Below are 25974 nucleotides of genomic sequence, written 5' to 3' on the forward strand. Positions count from 1 at the left end.
AGGAACCTACCACTCTGTGTGTGTGACTGTCAGGCTCTGGCAGAATCATCCATTCTCTTCTCCTCAGCATGCCTGTTTTTCCACCTGGGATTGCTGTGATCTGTAAAATCCATTGAAACATTTCCAAGTGTCTGAAAGACTTTCTTGAATAAAAATTATAAAGAAACCAAAACAGAATAGAGGATGTTCTCACAAAATTCCTGGGCAAGTCAATCATGTTTCAAATTCCTCCAATCTTCATTTAAATTTGTTCTCACAGGGTCATTAACTCAGTATTTTTCTAGTATACAGAGTCTAATTAACCTGCTAGTGTATTACTCACCTTTCTTCTTTGTATTCTTGGTAGTAAGGAGCCTAAATAAAAGGCAAAACTGACCCATCAGCTGACTCCCTTAGGGAAGTCTTAACACTGTAAGTATTCCTGTTTAAGGCAGAACTGGTCCTGCTCTATGTTCACAGCTGAACAAAAAAGATGGCCCACACTTGGTTAGCTTCAGGTAACCAATAAAAGTGGGTACTTCGGCTCTGGTGTTGCAGTACACAATCATATCTGATGTGTCAATCACACACTTAGCATGAATGCTCAACAGTACTGAAGGATTTTTCAGGAAAGCTACCAAGGGGTTTCAATTTCCATCTCCTGAATTTTCAGGAATGATCAACTGGAAGCTGTTAAAACATAGCTCATGAAATGTGACACTCAACCGAGGAGCCTAAATCACCTGTGTAAATGGGCTTCACTGATGTGTCAGTTCGTTTATCAAGCTGATCCTGCATGCTCACAAGCTGAAGCCCAGCCCAGCCTCTTGGGAGAGCAGCAGTCAGTCATGCAGCATCAGCTTTTGCTATACAAAAAATCCCACCTGGAAAAGATCATCCTAAATATCTGTGAAAAGGAGAAGGCAAGAACAGTAGGCTTGAATTCCTGCTCTCTTGTACAAGCCTTCAGAGTGATTCATGGAGGGATGAGGGCAAGTTACAGCTTATTTTCATTTAAAAAATAGCTAAAACCCCATATTAGTTATGTTCTATCAATATAAAGGCAAGAACACCTACAAATTGTTGTGGGGTTTTTTTGTTGTTTTTTTTTAATTTATTTTTTAAACTAATTCAGAGCAATAAGGAAGCTTCCGTGCTTTAATTCCTTGTGTCTGTATTTCACAGTTCCACTTTAGACGTATGCCTCCTCTGCCAGTAATACATCAACTTACTGACCATAAACATGTACATCTAAATTACTTTGAGAACTTATATTTCAATCAATAAAATTTTATGGTTTTATTATGAAAACTGATGATCCACACATATACTTACTGCCAATAAAGCAATTCCAAAGTCACATACCTGAACTGTGACACACAGGGAAAAGAACTTAAGAGATGACCAGCTCTAATGATAAGACATCTAACTATGATTTATCTTTAGAAGTACCTCGGAAATGGAATGCTCAGAAAAATCTGGTTACTGATTTAACTGTCAGTAGATTACAGTAAGAAAGGCTCCTACCCCATGTTACACCTTTGAAACTAATGGAGGTTTAATTTTCTTTTTCATCATACATGCTGTTATTTTCGCACTAGAGGCAATAATTATTCAAAGAAACAAGTCTCCTAAGGATGTTTACTACAACTTTACACAAATACCGCCCTGTCAGATGGAAAAAGAGAACCGAGCATCTACTAACTTTGTTTGCTACTTTTCGTGCCCAGTTTTCACATTCAAGGGTAAAGCTGTGCTCTTTCCACTGCAGCTCATGTCACTGGTCCGATGGCTCAGAACGAGCCAAGGAGTTTGAGCCTGTGACCCAACGGGAGTTGACCAAATACCAGTTTTAAAGAAGTTTTTACAATATCCAGCACCAGCACAGACATTTTATAGTAACAGAAGTCATTGACACAAACCCTATTTGTAAACCAAACACCTGTGAGAGATGTTGGGTGGGCAAGCAGAATGCGCCACAGCCCTGCCCATGGGGTGCTTGGGCAATGCCTCATTCTAACAGAGTGAGTGCTCTGCTAGTCACCTTTCTGCACGGCATTTTTAAAGAAAGCCCTGGGTAACATGCATAAAAACACTGTGATATCCTAAATATGAGCCTAATATTTAAGCCTACAAGGTTAAAGATACAAAGCAATGCCGTGCAGGGAGGACGTCCAGGACTAAAGATAGCTCTACCGGTACAAGCGGTACCGGGCCCAGGGCACCCCAGCCCTACCTCAAGGGGCTCCCGCCTGAGGGCGCAGCACCTCCCGTCCCGTCCCGTTCCGCCCCACCGCCCGCGGTTACGAGCGCCCCCTGCGGGCGAGGCGCCCCGGGGAAGGCGGCCCGAGCGGGGAGCCTCGACCCGCCCCGACAGCGGCCCCGGCTCTCCGGCAGCCACCGCCCCACAGCCCCGCCGGCTCCTAACGCCCGGAAACAGCGGCCCCGCGGCTTCCCCCGCGCAGACATGAGCGGGCTGGGGGCCGCCGCGGAGCCGCCGAGCTGGCTGCGGGGCAGCAGAGGTAAGGGTGCGGGGAGGGCACATACCGAGTGCCGCGGGGAGGGAGCACCCACCGGTGGGAGCCCGCGGCAGGTGGCGGGGGCAGGGAGCGGCCGGGAGCGGCGCTGCCCTCGCCTCACCTCACCTCCCTCAGAGCGGTGGGGGCCCGGGGGTCGGCCGGGCCGGGGCTGCGGGCTGGGTGCCATGTTGTGGCGAGCCCCGTGCCGCAGCCCCTGCGCTTCCTCCCTCTCGCAGAGGTCTTTCCTCCGGAGGAGCCGGGAGCCGCCGCACCTGTGGGGTTCCTACAGCAGCTGCCCAGCTACCAGTCGGCGCTGAGGCGGCGGAACGCGCCCGGCGCTGGCACCCAGGGACGGCGGGCGGCCCAGCAGGGCTCTTGGGGGCGCCGTGGGGCTGAGGCCCGGGGGCCGGAGCAGGATGGGGGCGAACGGGAGGCTCGTCCTGCGAGGGAGTACCCCCTGAGTATCGCGGAGAAGCGGAGACTGAGGTAAATCTTTACACATTTTTTCTGTTCTGTTTCTTACTGACAATTTCCTGAACGCAGCACAGGTGGGATGGAAGGCTGAAGGAGCACCGGGCTCGTCTGTGTCTGTTCCACACTGTGGCATGTGGGTTTGACCAGAAGTTGCCCACGTACGTATGCAACATGTGGCAAGCTCCCTGTGGCACCTCCGGTTGCAGGAGCATGGCTGGGTGCTCTTGGCTGGCAGGAGGGACTAGCTGACTTGGGGAATGGGTTCAATTGGGAAAAATGAGCCAAAACCGGGAAATACCTGTAGCAGCCAAACGCGTTTTGTACTGCGTTCCCTTTTTTCAATTCTTGCATCAGGGTTTTGTACTTTTAAGGGTCACTGTGGGTTGTCATCAGAAACCCGCTGCTGCGGGCTATGTCTACTGAGCAGTTCTTCCGAAATGCATTGCGCCCTCTGTGGTGTGGCTCAATACAGGTAGAAAGAACCCGTCCAGGACCATTGCCTCCTTTTTTGGTTTATTTTTCTTTTCCCTACTCTTTTTAAATTGCCCTTTGCTGCGAGCTGCAAACAGTTCCTGCCCCCCTAGAGGTTACCCACAGGAGAGGCAGGGAATTGCAAAGGGCATGCTTTGTCCCGCCTGTACTTCTCTGCTTGTTGTCTCATGTCTTACTGCTAGGCTGAAAGCTCATTTGGGGGGGAGAGAGGCTATGGTATGTGTTTTTACATTGTTAGGCAACGGCTGCACCTTTAAATCAGTTATTTCTTAGTTGTGGTTATGAACCAGGAGAGAGGTGAAAGTACAGCTAATGTCTAGTACTCTACAGAGAACAATAATAACTCTCAAGAGCAGTAGGATATGAGTTACACCCTGACCCTGGACTTAAATTTAACCCTACAGCCTGTACACAAGAACAGCAGATGATTTAGATCATGGTAAAGGACAGTGCTCAGTACATTGAATTTTTATTTGAAGTTGTGTATGAAGAAAAAGGGACTGCAGTCCTGTGGCTGTAGTGCATGTTAGGAGCAGAGGTGGGATATCCCAAGCTTGTTTACATGTTTTAGAGCTGAGAAATTCTGGTGGGGCTTCTTGGCACTTTTGTGGATCAGTGATCTTTGTGCATTGTGCAGCAGCTGCCAACACAAAATGCTTGATATAAATGTCCTGAAAGCTGAACACTCAGCTTCTGTGACACAGATGAATATGCAGCCCACGCCTCTGTTTAAAATGCAGACCAAACACAGGGCAGATATTTCTCCAGTGTGTCTGTCTAAAACCCTACATGCTCCAGCCTGTAGTTTCCACAAAGTGAAATCTTTTGAGAGTAGCTGTATTTGGACTTTAAAAATGAGGTTGCCTGTTGCCTGTTTGATTGTTGTACATAGGGTTTAATTTGGCTTCCTGTCAAAATGCTAATTTTACTTCAGCCAAGAAGGATATGGAAGCTTTAGCAATATACATCACCCATGGCAGTGGCATGGCAGTCAGGCACACACTTCAGTAGGGGTGTGTGCAAAGGCTTTTCTCCAAGCTGTGTTCCTGTATAGTTTTGTCTGGTTTTAAGGCTTCTTAAAAGAAAAAAAAATCGTAATACAAATTTTTATTACTTTCCCCCATCCCCCCAACATATATTGATATTTCATTCTGATTTTGGGATCTGTGAATTTTCTGCAAGAAAAGAGAATAAGGTTCTATTTTGAACAACTGTATTTATAACACTAAAAGAGGAAAGCCAAATATTTTAGAGAATTTTTTTAAGAGTCTCTTGGTGAAGATGCTCTCTCCATGTCAGAAGTTTTCAGGAAAGAATCTTCTCTTCCTTTCTCAGACATTTGTAAATATGAAATCATTAATGGAATCTTCCCTGAGATCCCACCAGAAGTTCAGGCTATGTGTTTTTCCTGTGTTGTGCTATTGTCAATTGGATTTTTTATTTTTTTCTCCAAGAGAAGCAACTGTTTTTTGCAGGAGGACTTGCTGTATTTGAATTAACTTGATGTCACAGTTACCAGGAGGAACAGATGAGGACAGCCAGTATACCCTACTCAAACTACTAGCACTGTGGTGTCCCTCCCAAGGCTGCAAGCAGGCTCCCTTGTGCCAGGCCTTGTTACATGTTGTGAAGAAGTATTTCTTGTGCTCAGCAACTATTTCTTGATCCTTAGGGTGTTGCAGCAGGCTGATACAAAATATTTATCTGGGTGGAAGCAGTGGAAAAGAGCTAGCAATAAATCATTGAAAAAAGCTCTCAATGAAGTGAAGGAGTTGACATCTTACCTGGAGCTTTGGCGACATGATATTCACAGCATAGAAGGTATTTATTGTCTGATGTCAATTTATCTTTAAAGTTGCATCTGTTATTGGTAGTTTTACATGTGTAACTATAGTTTCAGATATAACTATGTGTTTAAGAAGTTACCTTATTATTGCTGATATAAAATCCATGATGGGGTAAATGGAAATATATTGGATAAAATGATTTAAAAGTCGCATTTTTATTTGAATTGTATTGCTAAAACCCCACAGTACTTGAAACTAGCTTTAGTAATGTTTCTTCAGCTTGCTCACTGTAACTGAGAAGACAATCTTCTCATTTTGTACTTTCAATGATTTTTATCATCCTAATTATTGCACATGTTTCTTTAATTCCCAGGGAAATTTGGCACTGGCATCCAGTCCTACTTCTCCTTCCTGCGTTTTCTGGTCCTGCTGAATTTTATAATGTTTATCCTGATGTTCAGTTTTGTTACCTTTCCCAGCATCATTTCCAAATATGGAATATTCAACAGTACCTTTGCTAATATTCCTCCACAGAACACAGGTAAATATATTCTCTATGTACTGCTGCTGTTTGTGAGATTCTCCCTTTCTGTCAGCTTTTCCTCCACCTCCCAGGAGAAAGAAATGCTTTTATTAGAAGAACTTGCCATATTTCAGTTAACTTTATCTTGCAATTTTATGGCCATTACTGTTTGAGTGATGTGTTTTGCCTCTCTGTTGACAGAGCCTCACTGCACAGTTTATACACCTAGTGGTAATAAGGGACTAGTTTACTTCTATACTTACCTCAAAGATTTGCTCAGTGGCACTGTAAGTAATTAGATTTTTTTTTTCAAGTTTCTGTGTCTCATAATGTTAAAAAGCTTTACCTGGGGGAATGAAGCTTTGATAATTGTGAAAAATGACAAGGCATATATATCACTGGGATAAAATCAGCCTTTATCATCTGTAAGAAAGGGAGTTTTCACACTGACTTTTACTGCATGTCCACAAGCCTGGTTATCCACATGCTGCAGCCTGTGCCTCTCCTCCCCAGCTGCCAAGCATTACATATCCTGTAGCACACTGCCTGTTGTGCTCTTTGTGCAGGGTGTCAGTGTCTTTGTCATAGAGCTCTTTGATTGGGAGAGAGGAGGGATTTTAAGCACTGTCTGTTACAGTTTGGTAGAGGCAGTGGCAGTATTTCGAGGCTATGAAACTGTTGTAGCGTGCTGGGCATACAAATAGTAATTTTAATTCACAAAATGATTGCTTAATACCGTGCTGAATATAACTGGGCAGTTGCTGCTACTGCTACAAATTCTATTCCAACTTCATATTTTCACAGGGGTTCCTTGAAGTGACAAGTTTGTTTTATGGCTATTACACAATACATACTGCATGGTTCAGTAACCTCAGCTACAATTTGCCACTAGCATATCTGTTGGCTACATTTGCCTACCTTGCATTAAGTTTCATCTGGATAATAAAAAGGTAAAGGTGTTGGTGTAGTTTAGGTATCTATTTTCTGCTACCTGTTGCACAGTTTACATTGCATTTTTGCTTGTAGGGAGAATACTCTTTTATATTGAAATGGAGAATCTTTGAGGATGCTGTGCCACAGTAGCTTTTGTCTGTTTGGGAAACTAAGCCAGCAAAATAAGTATAAATAAATAAATTTGAAGTATTACTATTTTTCATATTTATGCATACATGTGTATAATTGAAAGCTGTTTATTTGTAATAGTTGTAGGAGGATTTTCTGTTAGTTTTTTTGGTGCTTTTGGTTTGCTTTTTTGCCATCTCAGCTTCCTGAGACAGTTCTTTGCAGTGTCAGATGATAGGAGAAGGTATGACTGTGGCTAAGTGCAGAGGGGAGTAACCTGTGTCAGTCATGGCTTCAGCTGACTCTGATTGCTGCAGAACCTCACACTGAAACCATCCCGGAGACTTGGTGTTAGAAAGCAAGTGTGGCTGTTTGCTCATGGAGGGGAGAATGTCATTTAGTCTTTGAACCAGGTTGCTTGAGGTGTGTTCTTTTGTTTCTTTTTCTGTGGATAAAATGTCTTTTCATTAATGAATTGCATTTTTCTTTAGGTCTGTTGAAGGATTTAAGCAGAACTTGGTGCATGGTGAAGATCAATTTCAGAGTTACTGTAACAAGGTCTTTGCAGGCTGGGACTTCTGCATTACAGATCCAAATGCAGCACGGCTAAAACATCGCAACTTGCAGTATGAGCTCCAAGTGAGTAACTTTGATTTCTCTATGATTATAGTTAAATGTAGCTTAGATGGCTAAAAAAGAGGTGTGTAATTTTTCAGGTGATAGAATAAGGATAAGAAGAATTGAAGTAGCTTATACTGGGGGCAGGGCAACCCACATCCTCTTCCGTGCTTTCTGCGTAGCTAGAATTGTGCAGTGGCCCTTCCTGCATCTACTGGGGACTGAATCCAACCTGTCTTCTTCATGCTCCAGTCCTGCTTCTTGTGTTTCTACATAATCCAACAGGAAAAGCTATCCAAGCTGTGGGCAAAACCCTGTACTGTTGGGAATCAGTCTCAGTATTCTGGGTTATAAGTCTACAATGTGGGAGGCAGTGGTTTGGGGAGGAATAAAATTCAGATGTTGCTCTTCATACAATCTGAGAATATTGTTGCAGAAGGTAAAGAGAGATTGAAAGGTTTTCACTAGGTGTCTTTGATAAGCATGTGCATACAAAATGCTGATACACCTAATAGATTTTCCAAATCATAAAGCTCTCTGAAAAAGAGACTAAAGTATTTTTCTGGTGAAACCAGTACCACCTTTTTGCTCTCCATACACTGGAAGCAGAGATCTGTGTAGTGAAATAACTACCTTTGAAAAGACACTTCCACTTCAAACCACAAAGGAGTAATTACAGATTTCATAAATTACAGAGTTGCTTTCTGCTCTAGTAAAATCCAGGGTCATCTTTTTCATCATATAGTTGGAGCCTCCTTCACTTACCACACTTTTGCCTCTAGAACTCGCACCTTAGGAGAACTTTCCTCTTCATGTTACTGTTTGGAAATAAGTCCTCAGAAAATACCTGGGTAATCGCTGGGTTTGCTTAGGTTAAATTGCTTTCACAGATGATACTGTGTTTTCACATCAGCTAAGGTGAAATATATCAAGTTTACATGTAAAGCTGTTCAAGACTGGTCTACTTTTTCTCTGCGCCATCCCTCAATTTTCCTTCACAAAAAGTGGGAGAAAGAAGCTTGAGTGAGGACTGGTTACTTATCTGCAGAAGTAAAGAGATGAGTGGGCTGATATACAAGCTTCAGAGATCAGTACCAAGCTGTCTGAGATCAGTCACAATAAAGAGGCAAATTGTCTTTCTGTCCTTAAGGAGATATGTTACCAGTATAGTAGAGATAAGAGGATTACAAGGCAGTTGTCTTTGGCTACAAGGCCCTTAGCCTGAGGGTCCTGTACTCAGGCTGAGTACAAAGGGGCTTCCACTCCTGCATGGACCGTTTGTGTTGATGAAGAGACACTCTCAGTTGAGTGTGCTTGGGCAGATGGTGAAGTTAACCCTCTTACAACAGGCTATGGATTTTCATATTCCCAAGGTAAAAGACAAGTATTGTATGATGCACCAGAGAACTACTTACCCTTTTTCTTTTTCATTTTAGACAGACTTGGAGGAGGAAAGGCTGAAGCGAAAAATAGCTGACAGAACAGTGAAAGAAAAGCTACGCATCTACTCTCTGAGAATATTTATAAATATAATTGTCATTGCAGTTTTATCAGGATGTTTTTACTCTATTTATAGAGCAACTGTCTTCTCTCAAGAAAACTCCAGTGTAAGTATCAGACATGACATTAGGACAGATTCATCTGGGGCTGGTGATTACAGCAAGAGGAACTATTGTGAAAGAGTCAAGTATCTTAATATAGCACCTTTCATATGAGGGATCTGAAAACTTTCTACAGTGTTGGAGTTATTTTAGTAGGAGAGAGTGAGAAAGCTCAAGAACCATGTGCATAAAAAAAACAAACAGTTTGATGCAAAGGCTTTGTTGTGTGCCTTGGAGCTAGCGCAGCTGAAAGAAATTAAAACAGTCCTCACTTTCCTTCTCATGTAACTGTTCTCACCTCACTATGATCTGCTAGTGCAACTTTGTATACCTAAGCAGTGAACTGGCTGAGGGTACTGATCCAGTTAAAACAAACTTCATTGTGATCAGTTTCTTCATTTGGTTCACTGCTCAGTTGCAAAAATGAACAGCAAGGGAAGGAGAGAATAAATATTATAATCTGTATTGTGGCTTGAATTACAGCTACAGGAAGGCTTTGAACACAGAGGATTTTGCAGAAGAAAAGGTTTTAGTGCATCAGTAGTGTAAAGAATCAGGTTAGGTGGGGTTGTTTACCCCTGGCAGGAAAAGCAGATGAGAAGAGTGCTTCAGAAACAGAGGTCCAAGAGCAGACAACAGTTTCAACCGTTTCTCAGCATTAACTGGTTTCTCTGTAGGACCCCAGGATTGAATTAGCCTGATACAAATCAGGATCACAGTTTTCTCTCCAGTCTGTTTGCGATGTGAGGGGCACTGGCTGTGTATGGGGAAAGTTGTGCTCATGGTGAACCTAATTCTTAACTTCTGTAAACTGCCAGGGTTGCAGATAGAGGAGCAGGAAATGGAGACTTAGGAAGTGCTTGTGTCAGAGGTATTGTTTGAGGCAGAGGAGAATAGCACAATACTGAACATCTTGAAAAACAGCTTCACTTACTGTGGGCTTTATGTATAAGGGTTGATGTCTTGACTTTGCCTAAATGAATAAGTAGAGGAGCTTGTTAAGATGGTAGAAAATTTAGGGGGGGTGCTTGGCACCATTGCAAATAACTTGAAAAGTGTCTGCACTTTGACATAGGTGAAAAAAATTATAGTGTTAGTGCTGGATTAGGCAACAAGGTCAGACAGAAGCCTTGGTGAGATGAGTCTCTTCAAACAGGAGCTTTGGGGAGGTGCAGAATAATCTTATCTGGAGGTAGGGGGAGTTACTAGTGAAGGGAGTAGTAGGAGTGAAGGAAACTGCAGAAATAGATAGCAGTGGTCAAGCTTGTAGTTCCATATACAGGTGGGGAGTGAAGACAGTAAAAGATGCTACCTGAATCCTGGGTAGGCGAGGCTGGTGGGTAGCTGGAGAGAGCACAATGTCAAGAAGGTGTGTGTTTCTGAGTATTATGTTTCTCTCATCTCTTCTTGTATAGGACATCAGCAATACGAACTTCCAGGCTAACCTCTTAGTGCAGTATTTGCCTTCCATAGTAATCACATTGGCCAACTTCATTGCTCCTCAGATCTTCTCATTTCTGATCACATTTGAAGGTTATTCACCGGCCTTTGAAATCAAGCTGACACTCATGAGGTAAAGATATTTTTATTGCGGCTTTGCATGTTTCAGCAACTTGGTAGATGGTAAGTACTGTAAACATTTACATGTCAAGAAGCAGAGAGGCTGGCCTCCCTGCACTGGAGGGCCCAGGCACTGGAAGCCAAGGAGGCATTGTTTGACTTTGGTTTAGTTGGAAACTTTGAATCTGCAAACCATCTCCTGTTTCGAGTACAGCCCCGTCATTCCAGCATCCAAGTTTTTCTCTCAGTCCCATTTAGCTGCATGATCTGGACATCAACAACCTGAAATAAATAGGCAGTAGAGAAATTGTGGCTGTAGAGCTGTGGATTCACACTATTTTGTGTGCAGGAGTTCCATGAATGAGCAGATGACTGTACAGCAGTGACTGAAACATGGTTTTGCTCAAGGCAGAATTTAAAAGTTTTGGGCTAAAAGGTGCTTCAGTGTGAGAGCATGAAGAACTGTTACTTGGCAGCTTAGAGCATTAAGATCTGTGTTGAAGCATGTGAAATATGCAAGCCCCTGTGCTTTTTATTTCTGATTTGGCTAAGTGCCTTTGAAGGTCTGAAGCCACGTGAGGAGGAAATGCTGCACACAGAGTTGTCACCTGGCCTCTCAAACTGTACTTGAGAGAATTGCAGCCCATTGCAGCATCAAGATCTGCAACTGAAATGACTGATCTAGAAACAGTACTGAGAAAAGAAATGAAGGGACTGTAGCCTAAAGCAGGGAAGGTGAAAAGCAATTTAACTTAACTACTAAGGAAAGAAATGTGTTTATAATCTATCTGGCTGTTCCATTAAAGCTCTGGTAGACCTTTTTGTGCTTCAAGCCTTCCTGGGACTCCTGTGCAAGCTGAGCCACATGTCAGAATGACTTTTTTAGCAGGTTTAAAGTTAGCTTTTGCCTTTTTTCCAGGTGTGTCTTCGTGCGGTTGGCCAATATTGGTGTTCTCTTGTTCTCACTGTGGAGTCAGATCTACTGTGCCACCGATGAGTGTAAGGCCTGTGGATACAATTACAAACTCTATCCTGTAAGCAGATTTATCTTGGTTTTTGATTGTCTGAACTTGTGAGCAGATATTTGTTTTCCAACAGACTTGCTTGTCTGGAGCTATTCAGAATCAGACATGGGGTTGCCATTCATGTTGTGCTTGGTGCTGATTCCTACTGCTGAGTGCAAACCAGTACAGTTCATGTGTATATCTTTTCTTTATCTAAAATTGATTAGAGTTAGTTCAGGGGGATGTATTATCATTTGGGTAAAAGACTTTCTGACTACCATAAGAATCATTTAAAGTAGCTCTGGTTTAGACATAGTTGTGTTACTGCCTTTTGCTCCAGTTAGACAAATGGTCTTTCCTCAAAAAAAAAAAAAAACCAACACAAACCCAACAACAAAACCAAACAAACACAACAAAACAAACAAAAAGCTAAACATAGAAACCCTGAAACACTTCAAATATATTAGAAATGGGAGTTAATACAGTTAGACTGTTACAGTGTTATCTGCCTGAGATGTTTGTTGCCTCAGTGACTGACAGATTCATTTTTCACTTGTTATTGAGCTCCTGATCTTGTTTTTCCTGACTTGTTTTTATAGTGCTGGGAAACTGAAGTTGGGCAAGAAATGTATAAACTGACAATATTTGATTTTATGATAATTCTTGCTGTGACCCTGTTCGTGGGCTTTCCTAGAAAGTGAGTATCTGCCTTTTGAGCATACTATTGCAAATGACATATGAAACAGTTTCCTTTTTTCTCTTTTTTTTTTGTCTGTTACTAATTCCCCATATTTCTAGCCAAGCTACCAGTTTTAAAACAAAACATAAACATATATCTGGCGGCTTGAGCAGTTGTTTGCTAATCAGATGGCTGTGTATTTTTTCATATTTGAGTCTTTTCTTTCTTCAGACATTTTTGTGTTGTCTACTGCTTAAATGCTAAATATCTGTGTTCCAAATGTGTTAGAATTCAGCTAAGCTTTATGACTTCAGGTTAGACCTAATGATGTTCTTTGGTTTTAGGTTGTTAGTTACTCATTGGTCTTGCAAGCTAGTTCAGTGGTATGGATTGCAGGAATTTAGCATTTCTGACAATGTCCTGGAAATTATTTATGGGCAAACTATCTGCTGGATTGGAACCTTTTTTTCACCACTTCTCCCTGCAATAGCAACTATAAAGTACTTCATCATCTTTTACATTAAAAAGGTAATGAAAGTGTTTGGTAAACTAAGAAAACTGACCCCATTTCTGTGGGTTTTGTAATACAGATATGCAGTTGATATAAAATAAACAAAAGCTTCTAAAACCACCAAAGGATGTGGTGTTCTGGAAATAATGTAAAGGCATTCCATTTTCTGTAGGGCTTTTTTTTGCTTTTAAAAGAAGGTAGAATTTTTAATAAAACATTTTTATATATAATAAAGCTTAATTATAAGTGTTTGTAGCATTTTCCTGCAATAATCTATTTACTAGCAACACATCTTAGAACTTGGTGAAAATTTTGCCAAGCTACTAAAGATTTGGAAGCATAATGGAAGATCCAAGCTGGGTTGGATGTTCAGGATGTGATTTCTGCACATCAGAAGCTTTTTTCTCTGACTGCACAGCTCCTCCTGTGCATCAAGTTCTTGCTGATACTTTAGCTCTTACAAGAGGGGATGTGTCCAGTGAAGATGTGGCAGAACAAAGCTGGTGGCTGGGTCATGGATCATACACCAAATGCCAGTTGACTGTGCAGGTGTATGAGGCCCTCTGGATCAAATTTTTACTCAAAATAACTTACACCAGAGTTATTTTGAATATAAGAACTCAAATTGTTATTTAATTAATATAATATTGAGTTGTTATTAATAACTCAAATAACTTCTGACTTGCACCAGAATGTACAGCATTCTTGCTGTAGCCCTCTGCAGTGCATGTACATCAATGGAAGGATGGTTATGTGGTAGCAGGTAGCATATCTGTGAATAGAAAATCCAGTTGGTGGGGAAAGTATACTTGAATGTATGTATATAGATGTACTTCTAACAGTCTCGCTCACTTTCCCTCTTCAGATCAGTTTGATACACACATGTAAACCTGCAGCCAGACCTATCAGAGCATCAAGTTCCAACTTTTTCTTCTTGCTGGTGCTGCTGATAGGGCTCATCTTGTCTTTTATTCCTTTGGCAATCAGCATAGCACAGTAAGTGACAGTTTAACTTCTATGAAGTTGATACCTGTTCTGAGGTTGTCAGTTTCCTAAAAAGAGAGACACGATTTTGGAATGATAAATTGGAATAAAATATATAGTGCATTGTAAAACTATAACTCAGTTCATATAAACAAAAATCACAGTTTTAAAGATACTTTTACCCCATTGGCAAAATGGTGCTGGGCTTGTGTTGGATTATTTTATCTTTACATTTTGGTGTAGCATCTCCTTTCTGTTCTGTTTCTTTGACAGTATCCCCTCCTCCAAGGCATGTGGGCCATTCAGGAGTTTTAACACTTCATGGGAAGTTGTTCCAGATACAGTACTTGGGTTTCCAACAGGTCTGCAGCAGGTCCTTTATGGTGTAGCATCAGAAGCCTTTGCAGTGCCTTTCTTTGTGGTCATTTGGTGAGTTTTGTGGAGACTTGATTCAGTCATGCAGCTCTATGGGTCATTGCCTTCCCTACTGAGCTGATACCGAACAATTACTGGACCAGATTTTCCATCTACATTCAAAAGCATCAAAGCCCACATGAATCCTCAGTTCTGCCCATGTGCTGATGCTCATTAGCTTTATTCCATTTCCTCTTGCATGTCCCATGTCCCACATTTGTCTTTCTCAAAAGTGTTAACTGTGAATCATTCTGCAAATTAGTATTTTAAACCTTATGATCACAAATCCTATCTGCAAATGTTGGTTTAAAAAGCCCACAACAAACCAATCTCTCAAAACAGTAACCCTGTAAGATAAAATCAGTATCAAACCATAGAATTTTTAAGGTTGGAGGTCAACTGTAGAGATCATCTAATCCAACCCTCCGGTTCAAAACAGGGTCAAGTAGGTCCTCAGGAACAGTGTCCAGATAGATTTTTGGATATCTCTGAAGACAAGGGAACTTCACAGCTTTTCTGGGCAACCTGTTCCAGTGTTTGGTCACTCCCATATAAAAGACTTTTTTTTTTCCCTACATTTACATGAATTTTTCTTTTTTTTTTGCATTTCAGTTTAACCCAATTGTTTTCAGATCTTGGAGCCTTGTTACCTGATACTTTTTACACTTGAGAAGCCATTCAGTTTATTTCAGACTGCACCCAACACTTTCTTCCATAACATATGTTTATGTGTTCTCCTGAACTGCCCATGTTATTGGGTGCACAGGAAATACCAATTCCTCTTTTTTATCTTTTTCTGTCTTTTTTTAACTTTATCATAAAGCCAATGTAAGAAGTGGAGGATGACTTGTGTTGCTACCCTACTATTTACTATTTGGAAAAGAAAATATGTGATTTATATAGGCATTTGTGCTATCATAGTTCTTGCTACTGCTCTTCATCTTTTAATGCACTGTGAATAATCTGTGCCACAGATTACATTTGGAATATGTGCTATAAGAAATGGCTGCAAGTCTGATCTGTGGCTGCTTACCATAGCTAGAAACCCCAATGGGAGCAAAGAGTTACTCCACTGAAACCTCATTAACCTTAATTTCTGAGGAACAACCCCTCCTCATACCTACACTTTGAGCAGGGCAGGAACTGGCAAGTCTAGAGAGTGCTGTCAGAGCACAACCTCTAACATGTGAAAAATGGCCATGCCTCTATGTTCCCTCACGCTCTGTCCCTGCCTGCTGGCAGCACAGATCTCTGAGCAAATGCTTTTGAGCAGAGCTGTGTCATATCTACCCCAGCTGTATATTGATTATATTTTTTTCTCCAGCAGCTTCGTATCTGAAGCAAATGCACAAACTGACAGTTCCTCCAGCCTGTAACAGTCTTTTTCTGACTAATTCTGTTTGGGTGATGCTAACACACAGTATTGGTTTGTTGTTCACAGCATCATTATGTTCTATTTTATGGCCTTGGCTGGAGCACACAAACGAGTGGTTGAGCAGCTGAGGGAGCAGCTGGTTCTGGTAAGATTTGACCTACTTTTCTGTACCCCTAAAGTTTTCTTTATTGTGTCAGTAGCTGGGCATGCAGAGGAACACCAGTTTTCATGATCTGGATACTCAGTGTTTGCACAGACAGTGAAGAATGTGTTGCAAATTATACAGGAAAAATAACCAAAGCACTGTAGTATTTCTCAGTCTAGTTGGTTTTCTTGGGTATCAGCTGCACCTGCAGCAAGGTCTGATTGTATGAGGCTACATGCATGAGAGATGCCTCTGAGAAGCAGTCTTCCTGTTCTTATTTATTGACTTGTTTAAATACACCTATCTGCACGGTGGGTTTTTTTCTGCCAAAGAAGAATGTGAATCTTGTGTTTCCTGTCCCCTCCTCCATCTCACACAATGCCCACCTCCATTTCCTTCTCCACTTTCGCAAACAGGCATCCAACTCCCTACCCTTCTGTTGTACTTTAAGCTCAGCCAGTAACTCAGAAGCATACAGCCACTCCCTCACTTCTCTTTCGTTTTCCCTCCCTGCTCCCGCCAGGGTGGGGAGGAGAATTGAAAGAATGTAAACCCCATGGATTGAGATAAGAACATCCAATAACTAGTGTATAATATAAAACTACTACTACTACCACCAATAATAATAATGTTAAGGGAAGTAACAAGGAGAGAGAATATAAAATGAAAAAGGGAAGGATAAAAACCTCAACACATGTGATGCACAATACAATTGCTTACCACGTGCTTACCGATACTCAGCAGGACCCGAGCAGCAATCTGCCCTTCCAGGAGACTCCTCCTAGTTTATATGCTGGGCATGGCGTGCTGTGGTATGGAATGTTTGGCTAGTTTGGGTCAGGTGTCCGGTCTTTGCTCCCTCCTGGCTTCTTGTACCCCTCATTACTGGCAGAGCATGAGACTGAAAAGTCCTTGATCACCATAAGCATTGCTTAGCAACAACTGAAACATTGGCATGTTATCAGCGTTGTTCTCAGACTAAAGCCGAAACACAGCCCTGCACCAGCTACTAGGGAGAAAAACAACTGTTACAGCTGAACACAGGACACCTTCCTTCCAGCCTGATGCTTCTACTGCATCGTGTCTGATCTAATTCCTGAGGGCAGGTCCAGTACCTCTTGCAGCAGGTACTCAGAGTAGAGCAAGTCACCATTAACTAGTTCTTCAGAGAACAGTGCCAGTGCAGACTTGCTGCTTTGTGGCCATCAGAAGCTGCTGCCATGTTTGACAATGTTCATACACTGTGGTCTGTCAAACTCTGCACTAGTCAGAACCTAGCCTCACTAGTAAGTCTTCTCACTTTGTTAGGAAACAGCCCTTTTCCTGGTGTGTGCTTCTTTCAGATACAGCATTTAACAACACATCCTTAGAAAAACACTTTTTGACCAGTAAGGAATATAGGAGCAAAAGCGTTGCTGCTTTTTCGAGGGTTCCCAAATCAGTTAGGAATTCTAAAAATCCTTGTATGCTTTTTATTTTTGTTTGCTTGTTGTTCTTAAGCTTCTTGGAAGTACAGGTTTAAGTTTCCAGGTGTGTGAGCTGCTTTTACTAGGGTCAACACAGAACTGTTAATGTGGGATAAATGAAGCTAAGACTATAATAAACTTAAAATCGTTCAGGCAGTTGAGAGTGTGCTTGGAGTCAATAATGAGAGCGCAATGCAGGGAGTTCATTTATTTATTTCTAATAAAGAAATGAGCTGTTCATAGATGACTTCTTTTAATCTAGAGCTTATCTTCTATTGTCTTTCAAGGCGAGTCGTGACAAGCTGTTCTTAATCAGGAAGATAACAGAAGCTCAGAGGCATCCTTGAAAACCACACAAAGCCAGAAGAACTTGACTTCTCCAAACTCACAGAACCATTAGATAAGAGTAGAAGCACCTGCAGTACCTGAAAACTGGGCAGCTGACTGCACCCTGGCATTGTGGTCTATCTAATGGACACCTGTGGTCTTAGTTTTGATTGTTCTAGTGGGCCTTAAAGTTTCCAAGACTGAAAATGTAGCTAGTATATACTGTGCTAGACCTCGCAAAAAATTGTATGGTAGAACACTATTGCTGCTACAATGTCAGGGGTGTTGGGGTTTAATAAGTCGCTATTTTTTCAGGGGTTTTGGGTAAAATGTGATTAGAACTGAAACTCTGTTTAAGAATTTTCTACTGTTTCTACAAATTAGGCCTTAAGAAGAGGGAGGAGGAAGAAGGTGTGGTTTTACATGATTCTAACTCACTTCTCTTGAAACCAAAGCAAAAGAGAGACTTATGTCACTACTTCAGAATACTGCATGGAAGAACATATGGTGTGTGTTTGAAGTCGTATTTCTAAATATTTTCAGAGGAGAGACTTTGGTATTTATTTTGCTCTGAAATAGCAAGTGCAGTTGAACACTGGATAATTTCACACAAGGGGTCAGAGAAAACAGCTGATAAAAGGACTCTGAATAAACACTGGGAATTGGAAGAGATCACCATGCAGGCCAGCAAGTGGGGAGAGCCATTGCCTGGTACCAGCCTCACTGCTGTGGAGTGCCTTTTTTGTTGTTTCAGTGTGTTAAGGTGTTGTTACTTGTATTTTATTCTTGTACAAACGTCCTGACTACTGTTCTCTTTGTTCTAAAATGTGAATAATGAGAGATAAGTTATAGTTTGGAAATACAGCCTTCAGAAACTTATGTGTCATTACCCTTCAAATTCACATTTCTTCTCACTAAAATGAACTACAGGAGCTGTGTGGTTTTGGGAGAGCAGTGTTTCCAAGTAGACCACTACCTTTCCTTTATTTATAGATTGTGGACTTTCTGTGCAGGGTTGTGTTCAAGATTTGAAATTTGCAGTAGTACACTGTTAGTTAATACGTGAGAGACTGTTCTTTTTATAACATGTGTTGGAATGTTTTCTGTCCTCATTTTCAAGAAATTACATTGTAAAACAGTAATTTATTGGACGTTAATGCCTATTGTTCAGATTGGTTTGCTCTGGCTACGGCTGCAGCCTCGGACCGTCCGCCTCGGCCGGCACCTCCACGCCGCTAGGGGCGCCGGACCCACAGCGGCCTCTCAGGAGGAGTCCTGCCCCCGTTGCCATGGCAGCCAGGGACGCCATCACTGACTGACAGCTCCGCTGGCCAAGGCGCCAGCGCCGGCGAGCAAATGGGAATCGTGATAGGCTGGATGGTGGCGGCAGGCGGCCCGCGCGATGACGTTGTGACGCTGCGACGCGTCGGAGGTCAGGGCGATGGCTGTGGCCGCTGCCGGGGCGGCTCCGGTTGTACGGCGCTCGCTGGGCCGGTGCCGGCCCCTGTGCTGCGGGGCGGGTATGGGCTCCGCTCGGCTCGGCTCGGCTCCAGCGGCTGACCGACCACCCCCCGACATGTCGGGGTGCTGTCTCAGGCTGCCCGGCCCCGCGGGTAGCAGCGCCCGCCTCGGACGGGGACAGGGCCCGGCAGAGCTCGCGTCACCGTTGTCTCTCCGGCAGGTCCCCGGGGCAGATGGGCCCTGCCCGCAGGCGGGGGGTCCCTCCGGCTGTGCAGCACGAGGGTGAGCCTGGAGGGTATCAACAGGTCCGTCATAGACCGCATCATCCGGGTGGACCACGCCGGGGAGTACGGGGCAAACCGCATTTACGCGGGGCAGATGGCCGTCCTGGGGAGATCGAGCGTGGGACCCATTATCAAGGTCAGTGGACCTAAGAGCGATCGCTGTGCTTGTGTTTGATTTGCATTTGGTTAAAAATGGACGGATGAAGTTGAAAAGTGGCATTTTTTTGTGGTAAGATAGCTATGCATCTTCTAAACGTTTTCAGGCATGCAGCTTATGAAGAGTGGTGAGATTACTTGATAAAGGAGTTGCAATACTTACAGCTACTTTAGTGTTGTCACAAAGACTTACTTTGTAAGTGTAGTGATTTAAGCCTATCTAGCAACCCAGAACCACACAGCTGCTTGCTCACTCCCCTTCTTTCCTCCCCCTGCTCCCGGAGGGATGGGGAGAAGAATGTAAAGAACGTAACTCCCACGTGTTGGGATAAGAGCAGTCCAGTAACTAAGATATAACTCAAACCACTGCTGCTACCACCAATAACAATAATGATGAGGGAAATAACAAAGGAAGAGAATGCAACCACTCACCACCTGCTGACCAATACCCAGCCCGACCCAAGCAGAGATCTAGGTCTTCTGGGTAACTCCCCCCAGTTTATATACTGGGCATGACCTGCTGTGGTATGGAATACCTCTTTGGTTAGTTTGGGTCAGGTGTCCTGTCTCTGCTTCCTCCCAGCTTCCCCTCCTCCATGGCAGAGCATGAGACTCACAAAGTCCTTGGTCAGACTAAACATTTGAGCAGCAACTAAAAACGTCGATGTTATCAGTGCTGTTCCCAGGCTGAAAGTCAAAACCACAGCACTGCACCAACTGCTAAGAAAGAGAAAAATGACTACTACTGCTGAACCCAGGACAATTTTATGTTGTCTTTTTGTAACTATCCTCATCTGGCCGCCTTGACCATTAACTCTTTGTAACGTGATTAGCGCTACCTCTGCAATCAAAGTGTGAGTGGCCCGCGCCATTTTGTTTTTCTTTCTGTTTATTAGTTATTAGTTTTATTGGAAATGCTTAGCTTTCCTGGTTTTACACTTCACTGTGATCTGGTTCTTTTCCAGCAAATGTGGAATCAAGAAAAAGACCACCTGAAAAAGTTTAATGAGCTAATGGTTGCATACAGAGTTCGACCCACTGTCTTACTGCCTTTTTGGAATGTAGCAGGTTTTGTTTTAGGTGAGTTTGTGTTGCTGTTGTTGTTTTGTGAAGTCTTCAAATGTGTAAATAGTTTACATTGCTTGAGGTTTCAGTGTTCTCATATGTTCGGTACCACAATCACAGGGGCTGGAAGTGCTTTGCTTGGGAAGAAAGGAGCAATGGCTTGCACAGTGGCAGTGGAAGAGAGTATATCAGATCATTACAATAACCAGATCCGAACACTTGTGGAAGAAGATCCAGAAAAGTACAAAGAACTTTTACAGGTATTTAAGTATGACGTAAAAAGTAATTTAGCAAACTCATTAAGTTATCTCTTGTGACTTTTGTCTTTAAAAATTACATGGTCATAGAGTTTACAGTAGATCTCTTTTTGTTCTATAGCTTAGAATACTGATGGCAATAGAAACTTTTAAAGGGATGTTTTATCTTTCAGAAGCATTAAATTTATTAAGCACCAAAATTAAAATGTATGTTGAAGTAGCTTCAGCATTGTTTCAATAATTCAGCATTTCCCTTTTATTGGAGGAACTATGCTTTAATTTTGCTTAATTTTAGTTGAACAGAAGGGTTTAGAGGGGAAACAAAGGGAGAAAATAAGGTTGTGTAGTAACATTTTGCTTATAATGGTTGTGATTATACGGTTAGAATGGAATATTTCAGTTGGAAAGGTCATATAGTGATCATCCAGTCCAATCGCCTGACCAAATCAGGGCTGACCAGAAGCTAAAGCATGTTATTAAAGGCATTGTACAAATGCGTCTTAAACACTGACAGACTTGGAACACTGACTACCTCTAGGAAGCCAGTTCCAATGTTTGACCACTCTCTTGGTAAAGAAATGCTTCCTACTGCCCAGTCTGAAACTCCCCTTTGAACTGTTCCCATGTGTCCTGTCACTCGATCCCAGGGAGAAGACCTCAGCACCTCCCTCACTTCCCCTCTTCAGGCAGCTGTGAAGAGCAGTGAGGTCACCCCTCAGCCTCCTTTTCTCTAAACTAGACCACCCCAGTCTGTAGCTGCTCCTCACAGGACATTTCTTGCAGCCCTTTCACCAGCTTTGTTGTTCAGCTCTGAATGCAGTCAAGCACCTTCACACCCTTCTTAACCTGTGAGGTCCAGAACCACACACAGTACTCCAGGTGAGGCCACACCAACACTGAGCACAGCAGGTTAATCCCCTCTTTTGAGCAGCTGGTCATGCTGTGTTTGATGCAGCCCAGGGTGTGGTTTGCTCTCTTGGCTGCCAGGGCACTCTGTTGTCTCACATTGAGCCAGCTGTTGACCAGCACCCCATTCACATTCTAGCCTTGAATACTGTTCAGAGCATGTAAGGTGCTAATATTTGTAAGCTCTGCAAGAAAATTATTTCCCAAGTATTTTAGGTATCAAATTAGGCCTCATTCTTTTAGGATGTCTGTGGGAGACTGACCTGTTTCCACATGCAGCATGTTGAGCTCTTTTGCGCTGTTCGCAGCAGTTTGATTTGGGGTCCACAAATTCATTTCCAACTTTGCTAACTATGTGTATATTCAGTTGTGTATAGCTTAACATGTAGCCAAATCTGGTTACTCCAAACTGTCTTCTTCTTATAGAAATAGTACCCAGAATCTGCTGACATGTGCAGTCTTGTGCATGTTTCCCTTCAAATACTGCCACTGAAAACAGGCTATAAACTGAGAGGCACAAACTAAACAGAAAAAGCGAAGCAGCAGAGGGTTATTCACAGTGACAGTATAAGGGGGACCAGTGATGAAACCAAAAGCAATACACATCTGTTGAGTAGGGACAGTGCTTGGGTGTCTGTGAATGCTGAGCACTTTAAGCAGTCACAGTGATGCAGGCACCTAGAGAGACAGTTCTTTAAACCTTTTTGCCCCAGTTGGAAAATTAAAACAGGAAAAATAGTGTTATTTAGAGTATGATAGAATGGACAGAAGCCTTGTTGGCTTACAGGGAAACACAGATTTCCTGGCAAGGCAGGGACCTTAATTTCATTTTCTTAATTGTCAGAAGAATTTGTATGTGTGAAACTACTGTAACAAGTTACTACAAGTATAGATTTTCTTGAGACAGTGAAAAAGATAGTGATATATTAAACCAGCAGCTTGGTTTGTAAAGACATTGTTTTTGAGAATATTAAAAGATCTTTAGGTTTGGGGAATGCTGTAAATCCCTTCTTGCTCTACTGGAGATACAGGTCTTTGAGAAGTTTTTGAGATACCTGAGCCTCAGATGCCTGGAATGGTCAACAGCATATAGTTTTGTATTCTGGCTGCCTTGACTTATCTGTGAAGTAGATTTACTAATTAACTACTATTTTTAAAGATAATAAAGCAATTTCGGGATGAAGAACGGGAGCACCATGACATTGGGATTGAGCACGATGCAGAAGCAGTAAGTACAATGTTAACTAACTGGCACTGTTAGCAAGGATGCAGGTGTAATATTCTCGTTTTCCTCACCTACCGACTGTGGTGTAGTTTGTTACTTAAGAAATAGAAAATAAGGCACTTGATACTCTTTCCCAAAGATAAAAAAGCACTGCATGTTACAGCTTTCTAGAGCAGAACTGAACCTGTTGGAACTCATGTCAAGTGCTCAAGTGATTGTGTTTTCTTGAGAGGTGTCCTCTGCACAGTTTTTAATTTAATGTTTAGGTTAAATACTTTTAAGGATAAGGCTAATAAGTGCTATCCATACAGCTGGGAACTTGAGGCATCATCTTGGTAGATGAACACGACCGTGTTAGGAAGTGTGAAGTGCTGAACTAAATTCTGTGCTTCCTTGAATACTGTATGAGGAATGTGTGACTTCTCCCCGCTTCTTCTTTTGACTTATATTTGTGGAGAAATGGAAACATTTTGCAAAGTTGATGGTTTTTAATTTGGTTTTCTCTAGGGTAGATTAGACAACAAACGCACGTGGCTTTTGGTAGGGTTTTTTTGGTGTTTTTGCTTTGGTTTTGGGTTTGTTTTTTCAAATGATGCTTACTGTTCCTTACCACAATGGGGTTCAAACAGAACACTTCATCAGATGTATTTAATCTTTTATTCTTTGTTTTACAGGCACCAGCTTATTCAGTTTTGAAGACAGCTATACAACTTGGATGCAAAGCTGCAATTTTTTTATCAGAAAGAATTTAGTTATATTTTCTATTATGGCAATAAACTGTGACACAAAAGTGTATGCAAACTGTGGAGGACTAATAGTTATTTTATACAGCCTTTTAAGGTTTTCTTCACTGAGCATCTGATTCAGCCATCCTTTGTCACGTCAAGTACCTGTGCAAAAGGTATCAATGCTAAAGTCGGTTGAGGTAAATGTAAATGAAGATGGCAGAATTGGGTCTGTATGAACTAAACCTCCTTATTCAGATACTGTTCACAAGGTGGCAGCAAAATATGTATGTACATACATGACTTGTATCTATAATATGTGTGTATATATACACACACATCAAAATGATAAATAGGTTCTCTGTTGCCTCTAAATTTATATGTACTTGAAATAAACTGGAGCTAATTCAGCTAATTTTAAAGAGATTAATACTGACTAATTAGGATATTTTTGAGTTGTGTTTTCAGGGTAAGTGAGGTACTAGTATTTCTTTTCAGTCTGTCTTGAATAAAGGTTGGCATTATAAGATTTTAATTTGAAGACGTGTTTTATTGTTTTGAGTCTTTTTTCAGGCTTAATTATATAGATTTTTTTTTTCTTCCTTTGGGGTTGTTGTGGGATTTTGCTGTTCATGGGTGGTTTTGTTTGTGTTTTTGTTTGGTCTCTTTTCCCTGTGTGTGTAAGGAGTTGATCCCTGATATAAAGCTGGTGGAGAAAGCCACTTGGAGCACATGTGGATTTGCACTTAATACTCTCTTAGAGTTTTCAAATTTATCCTGCTTTGTTTCTAGTCTTCAGTGGCTCTTGAATAGAGATGCTCTTGCTTCCTTGATGTTCACACAATTTCTCCATGCTTTCTGCTGGCATCCTGGCATGGAGCAATAGAAGTAAACAAAGTTGTGCATGGTTGTTCTGTTAAATGCTGATTGGAGATGTTAAAAGTACAGTGATGGAATGAGAATGTCTTGAACTTCTACAGATGAAAGGGATTTCATGCAGGATTGCATCTCTTGTTCCTCTGTGTCTTAAGAACATCCTGACCATTCTTTTCCTGTTGCATCATTATGGAAATAGTGTAACTTGCCAAATGCATATGGATGATATAGAAGATGCTGATAGGTTGATACAGACATTTAAAGTCCCTGTGAGAGACTTACATTTTTATAGCTGAGAAGCATTATCTCCTGACTGTGTGGTAAGGGAGGGAAGCCCTGTGAATAAAATTGTGGGTCACATAGAAAGCACATATCCATACATTTGCCCTTATATCTGTGCTTCTAAAACTTTTAGGAGATGCAGCTTATTCAGTTGCCGTAAGCAAGTGTTTGTTTTTTTTCCAGTTTTACGGATTTTCCAATTTCTACATGTTTGTTGGTTTTGTTTAGTTTGTTTTCTTAATAAGAATAGCTAAGCTTGACAGATCAGGGAGCAGAATTGCTTGCATCTTGTTTTCTCGTTAAAAGCTATGATCTGTGATGTATTAAAGTCAGTATTTCCTGGTCCAAGCAATGGGTATAACAAATTGAACCAGTCAGCTATGGATGTGGGATGTAATGGATATAAATTTATTTGAAGAGGAAAGAATTGGAAATCAAGAAATGAAATAGTAGCAAGTGTTGCCCATTACTGTCATGAGGAATGGGGCTACCATTGCCAGTCTTGACTTTCACCCTCTATGGCAAAACTAGTTATATTTGGGCCATTTAAGTAATTTGATAATAAGTTTTGCTGTGTGTTGGTTCCAGCTCTGTTGTGCTGGCCAAATGTTATGGACTCACTTTGTAGCTGCTTTGAGATCATAGGAGGAAAAGAAGTGCAGAGTTGCCACCAGGACTCCCAAGACCCGTGGGAGCATCTCAAGACCAAGCATCTGGGAGCTTGGTGAAGCTTCAGACAGCATTTAATCCAGGTACATCTGAGTCTACCTTTTTCACTAGCCCTGGTAGCATTTGTAGGTACTGACTGGTGTGTAATTTGACATGAAAGACTTTCTAAGATGGATTATTTACCCTTTTTTTGTGAAGGAGCTTAGACTAAATCTTAGTGTAGACGCTCCTGTTCTGTGTGATTTATTATGACTGACTTTGTACCTTCTTTAATTTCTGTCACACTGTTGCAAATGTGGCCTGGTTATACTCAAACTACTGATACTATTTACATTGTCCAAACAAAGTAGATTTGGGATGTGGAAAATTGAGGTAATACAGAGAAGAGAGGAATTAGAACAAAAGATTGGTTAATTAAAGTGGTGTTGAAAGAACATGCGGTGCAGTCATGTAAGTCATGGACTTTCATAATTGAGTCAAAAGAAGAAAAGATTGCTTGATGAATCGTCCATTGTGAAGTCTTTAATAACAGGGGCAGCGTGGGACAG

The 25974-nt window shown here is 41.9% G+C and overlaps 2 protein-coding genes across 2 annotated transcripts; both read left to right on the forward strand.

The window, feature by feature from the left end:
* Positions 1-2368: 2368 nt before the first annotated feature.
* On the forward strand, positions 2369-18666 carry TMC7 (transmembrane channel like 7). The gene is made up of 16 exons (XM_034065740.1): positions 2369-2501; positions 2735-2984; positions 5137-5285; positions 5625-5792; positions 5976-6061; positions 6579-6724; positions 7328-7475; positions 8891-9061; positions 10471-10628; positions 11535-11649; positions 12219-12316; positions 12643-12826; positions 13675-13805; positions 14067-14222; positions 15649-15727; positions 17481-18666. Exons 1-16 carry the CDS (start codon positions 2447-2449, stop codon positions 17538-17540), a joined length of 2154 nt encoding a protein of 717 aa, XP_033921631.1. The 5' UTR covers positions 2369-2446; the 3' UTR covers positions 17541-18666.
* A 274-nt stretch (positions 18667-18940) lies between these two features.
* COQ7 (coenzyme Q7, hydroxylase) lies at positions 18941-24134 on the forward strand. The gene is made up of 6 exons (XM_005143421.4): positions 18941-19040; positions 19202-19401; positions 20387-20501; positions 20607-20746; positions 22809-22877; positions 23549-24134. Exons 1-6 carry the CDS (start codon positions 18962-18964, stop codon positions 23624-23626), a joined length of 681 nt encoding a protein of 226 aa, XP_005143478.2. The 5' UTR covers positions 18941-18961; the 3' UTR covers positions 23627-24134.
* Positions 24135-25974: the final 1840 nt, after the last annotated feature.

The sequence above is a fragment of the Melopsittacus undulatus genome, chromosome 8, assembly GCF_012275295.1.
Source record: "Melopsittacus undulatus isolate bMelUnd1 chromosome 8, bMelUnd1.mat.Z, whole genome shotgun sequence".
NCBI classification, from domain to species: Eukaryota; Metazoa; Chordata; class Aves; order Psittaciformes; family Psittaculidae; genus Melopsittacus; species Melopsittacus undulatus.

Coding starts and splice junctions, on each gene's coding strand:
- TMC7 (XM_034065740.1), top strand. CDS start 2,447: ATGAGCGGGCTGGGGGCCGCCGCGGAGCCGCCGAGCTGGCTGCGGGGC. Junction 2,985..5,136: donor GCGGAGAAGCGGAGACTGAG/GTAAATCTTTAC, acceptor CTTGATCCTTAG/GGTGTTGCAGCAGGCTGATA. Junction 11,650..12,218: donor ACAATTACAAACTCTATCCT/GTAAGCAGATTT, acceptor TTGTTTTTATAG/TGCTGGGAAACTGAAGTTGG.
- COQ7 (XM_005143421.4), top strand. CDS start 18,962: ATGGCTGTGGCCGCTGCCGGGGCGGCTCCGGTTGTACGGCGCTCGCTG. Junction 19,041..19,201: donor GCCCCTGTGCTGCGGGGCGG/GTATGGGCTCCG, acceptor TCTCTCCGGCAG/GTCCCCGGGGCAGATGGGCC. Junction 22,878..23,548: donor TTGAGCACGATGCAGAAGCA/GTAAGTACAATG, acceptor TTTGTTTTACAG/GCACCAGCTTATTCAGTTTT.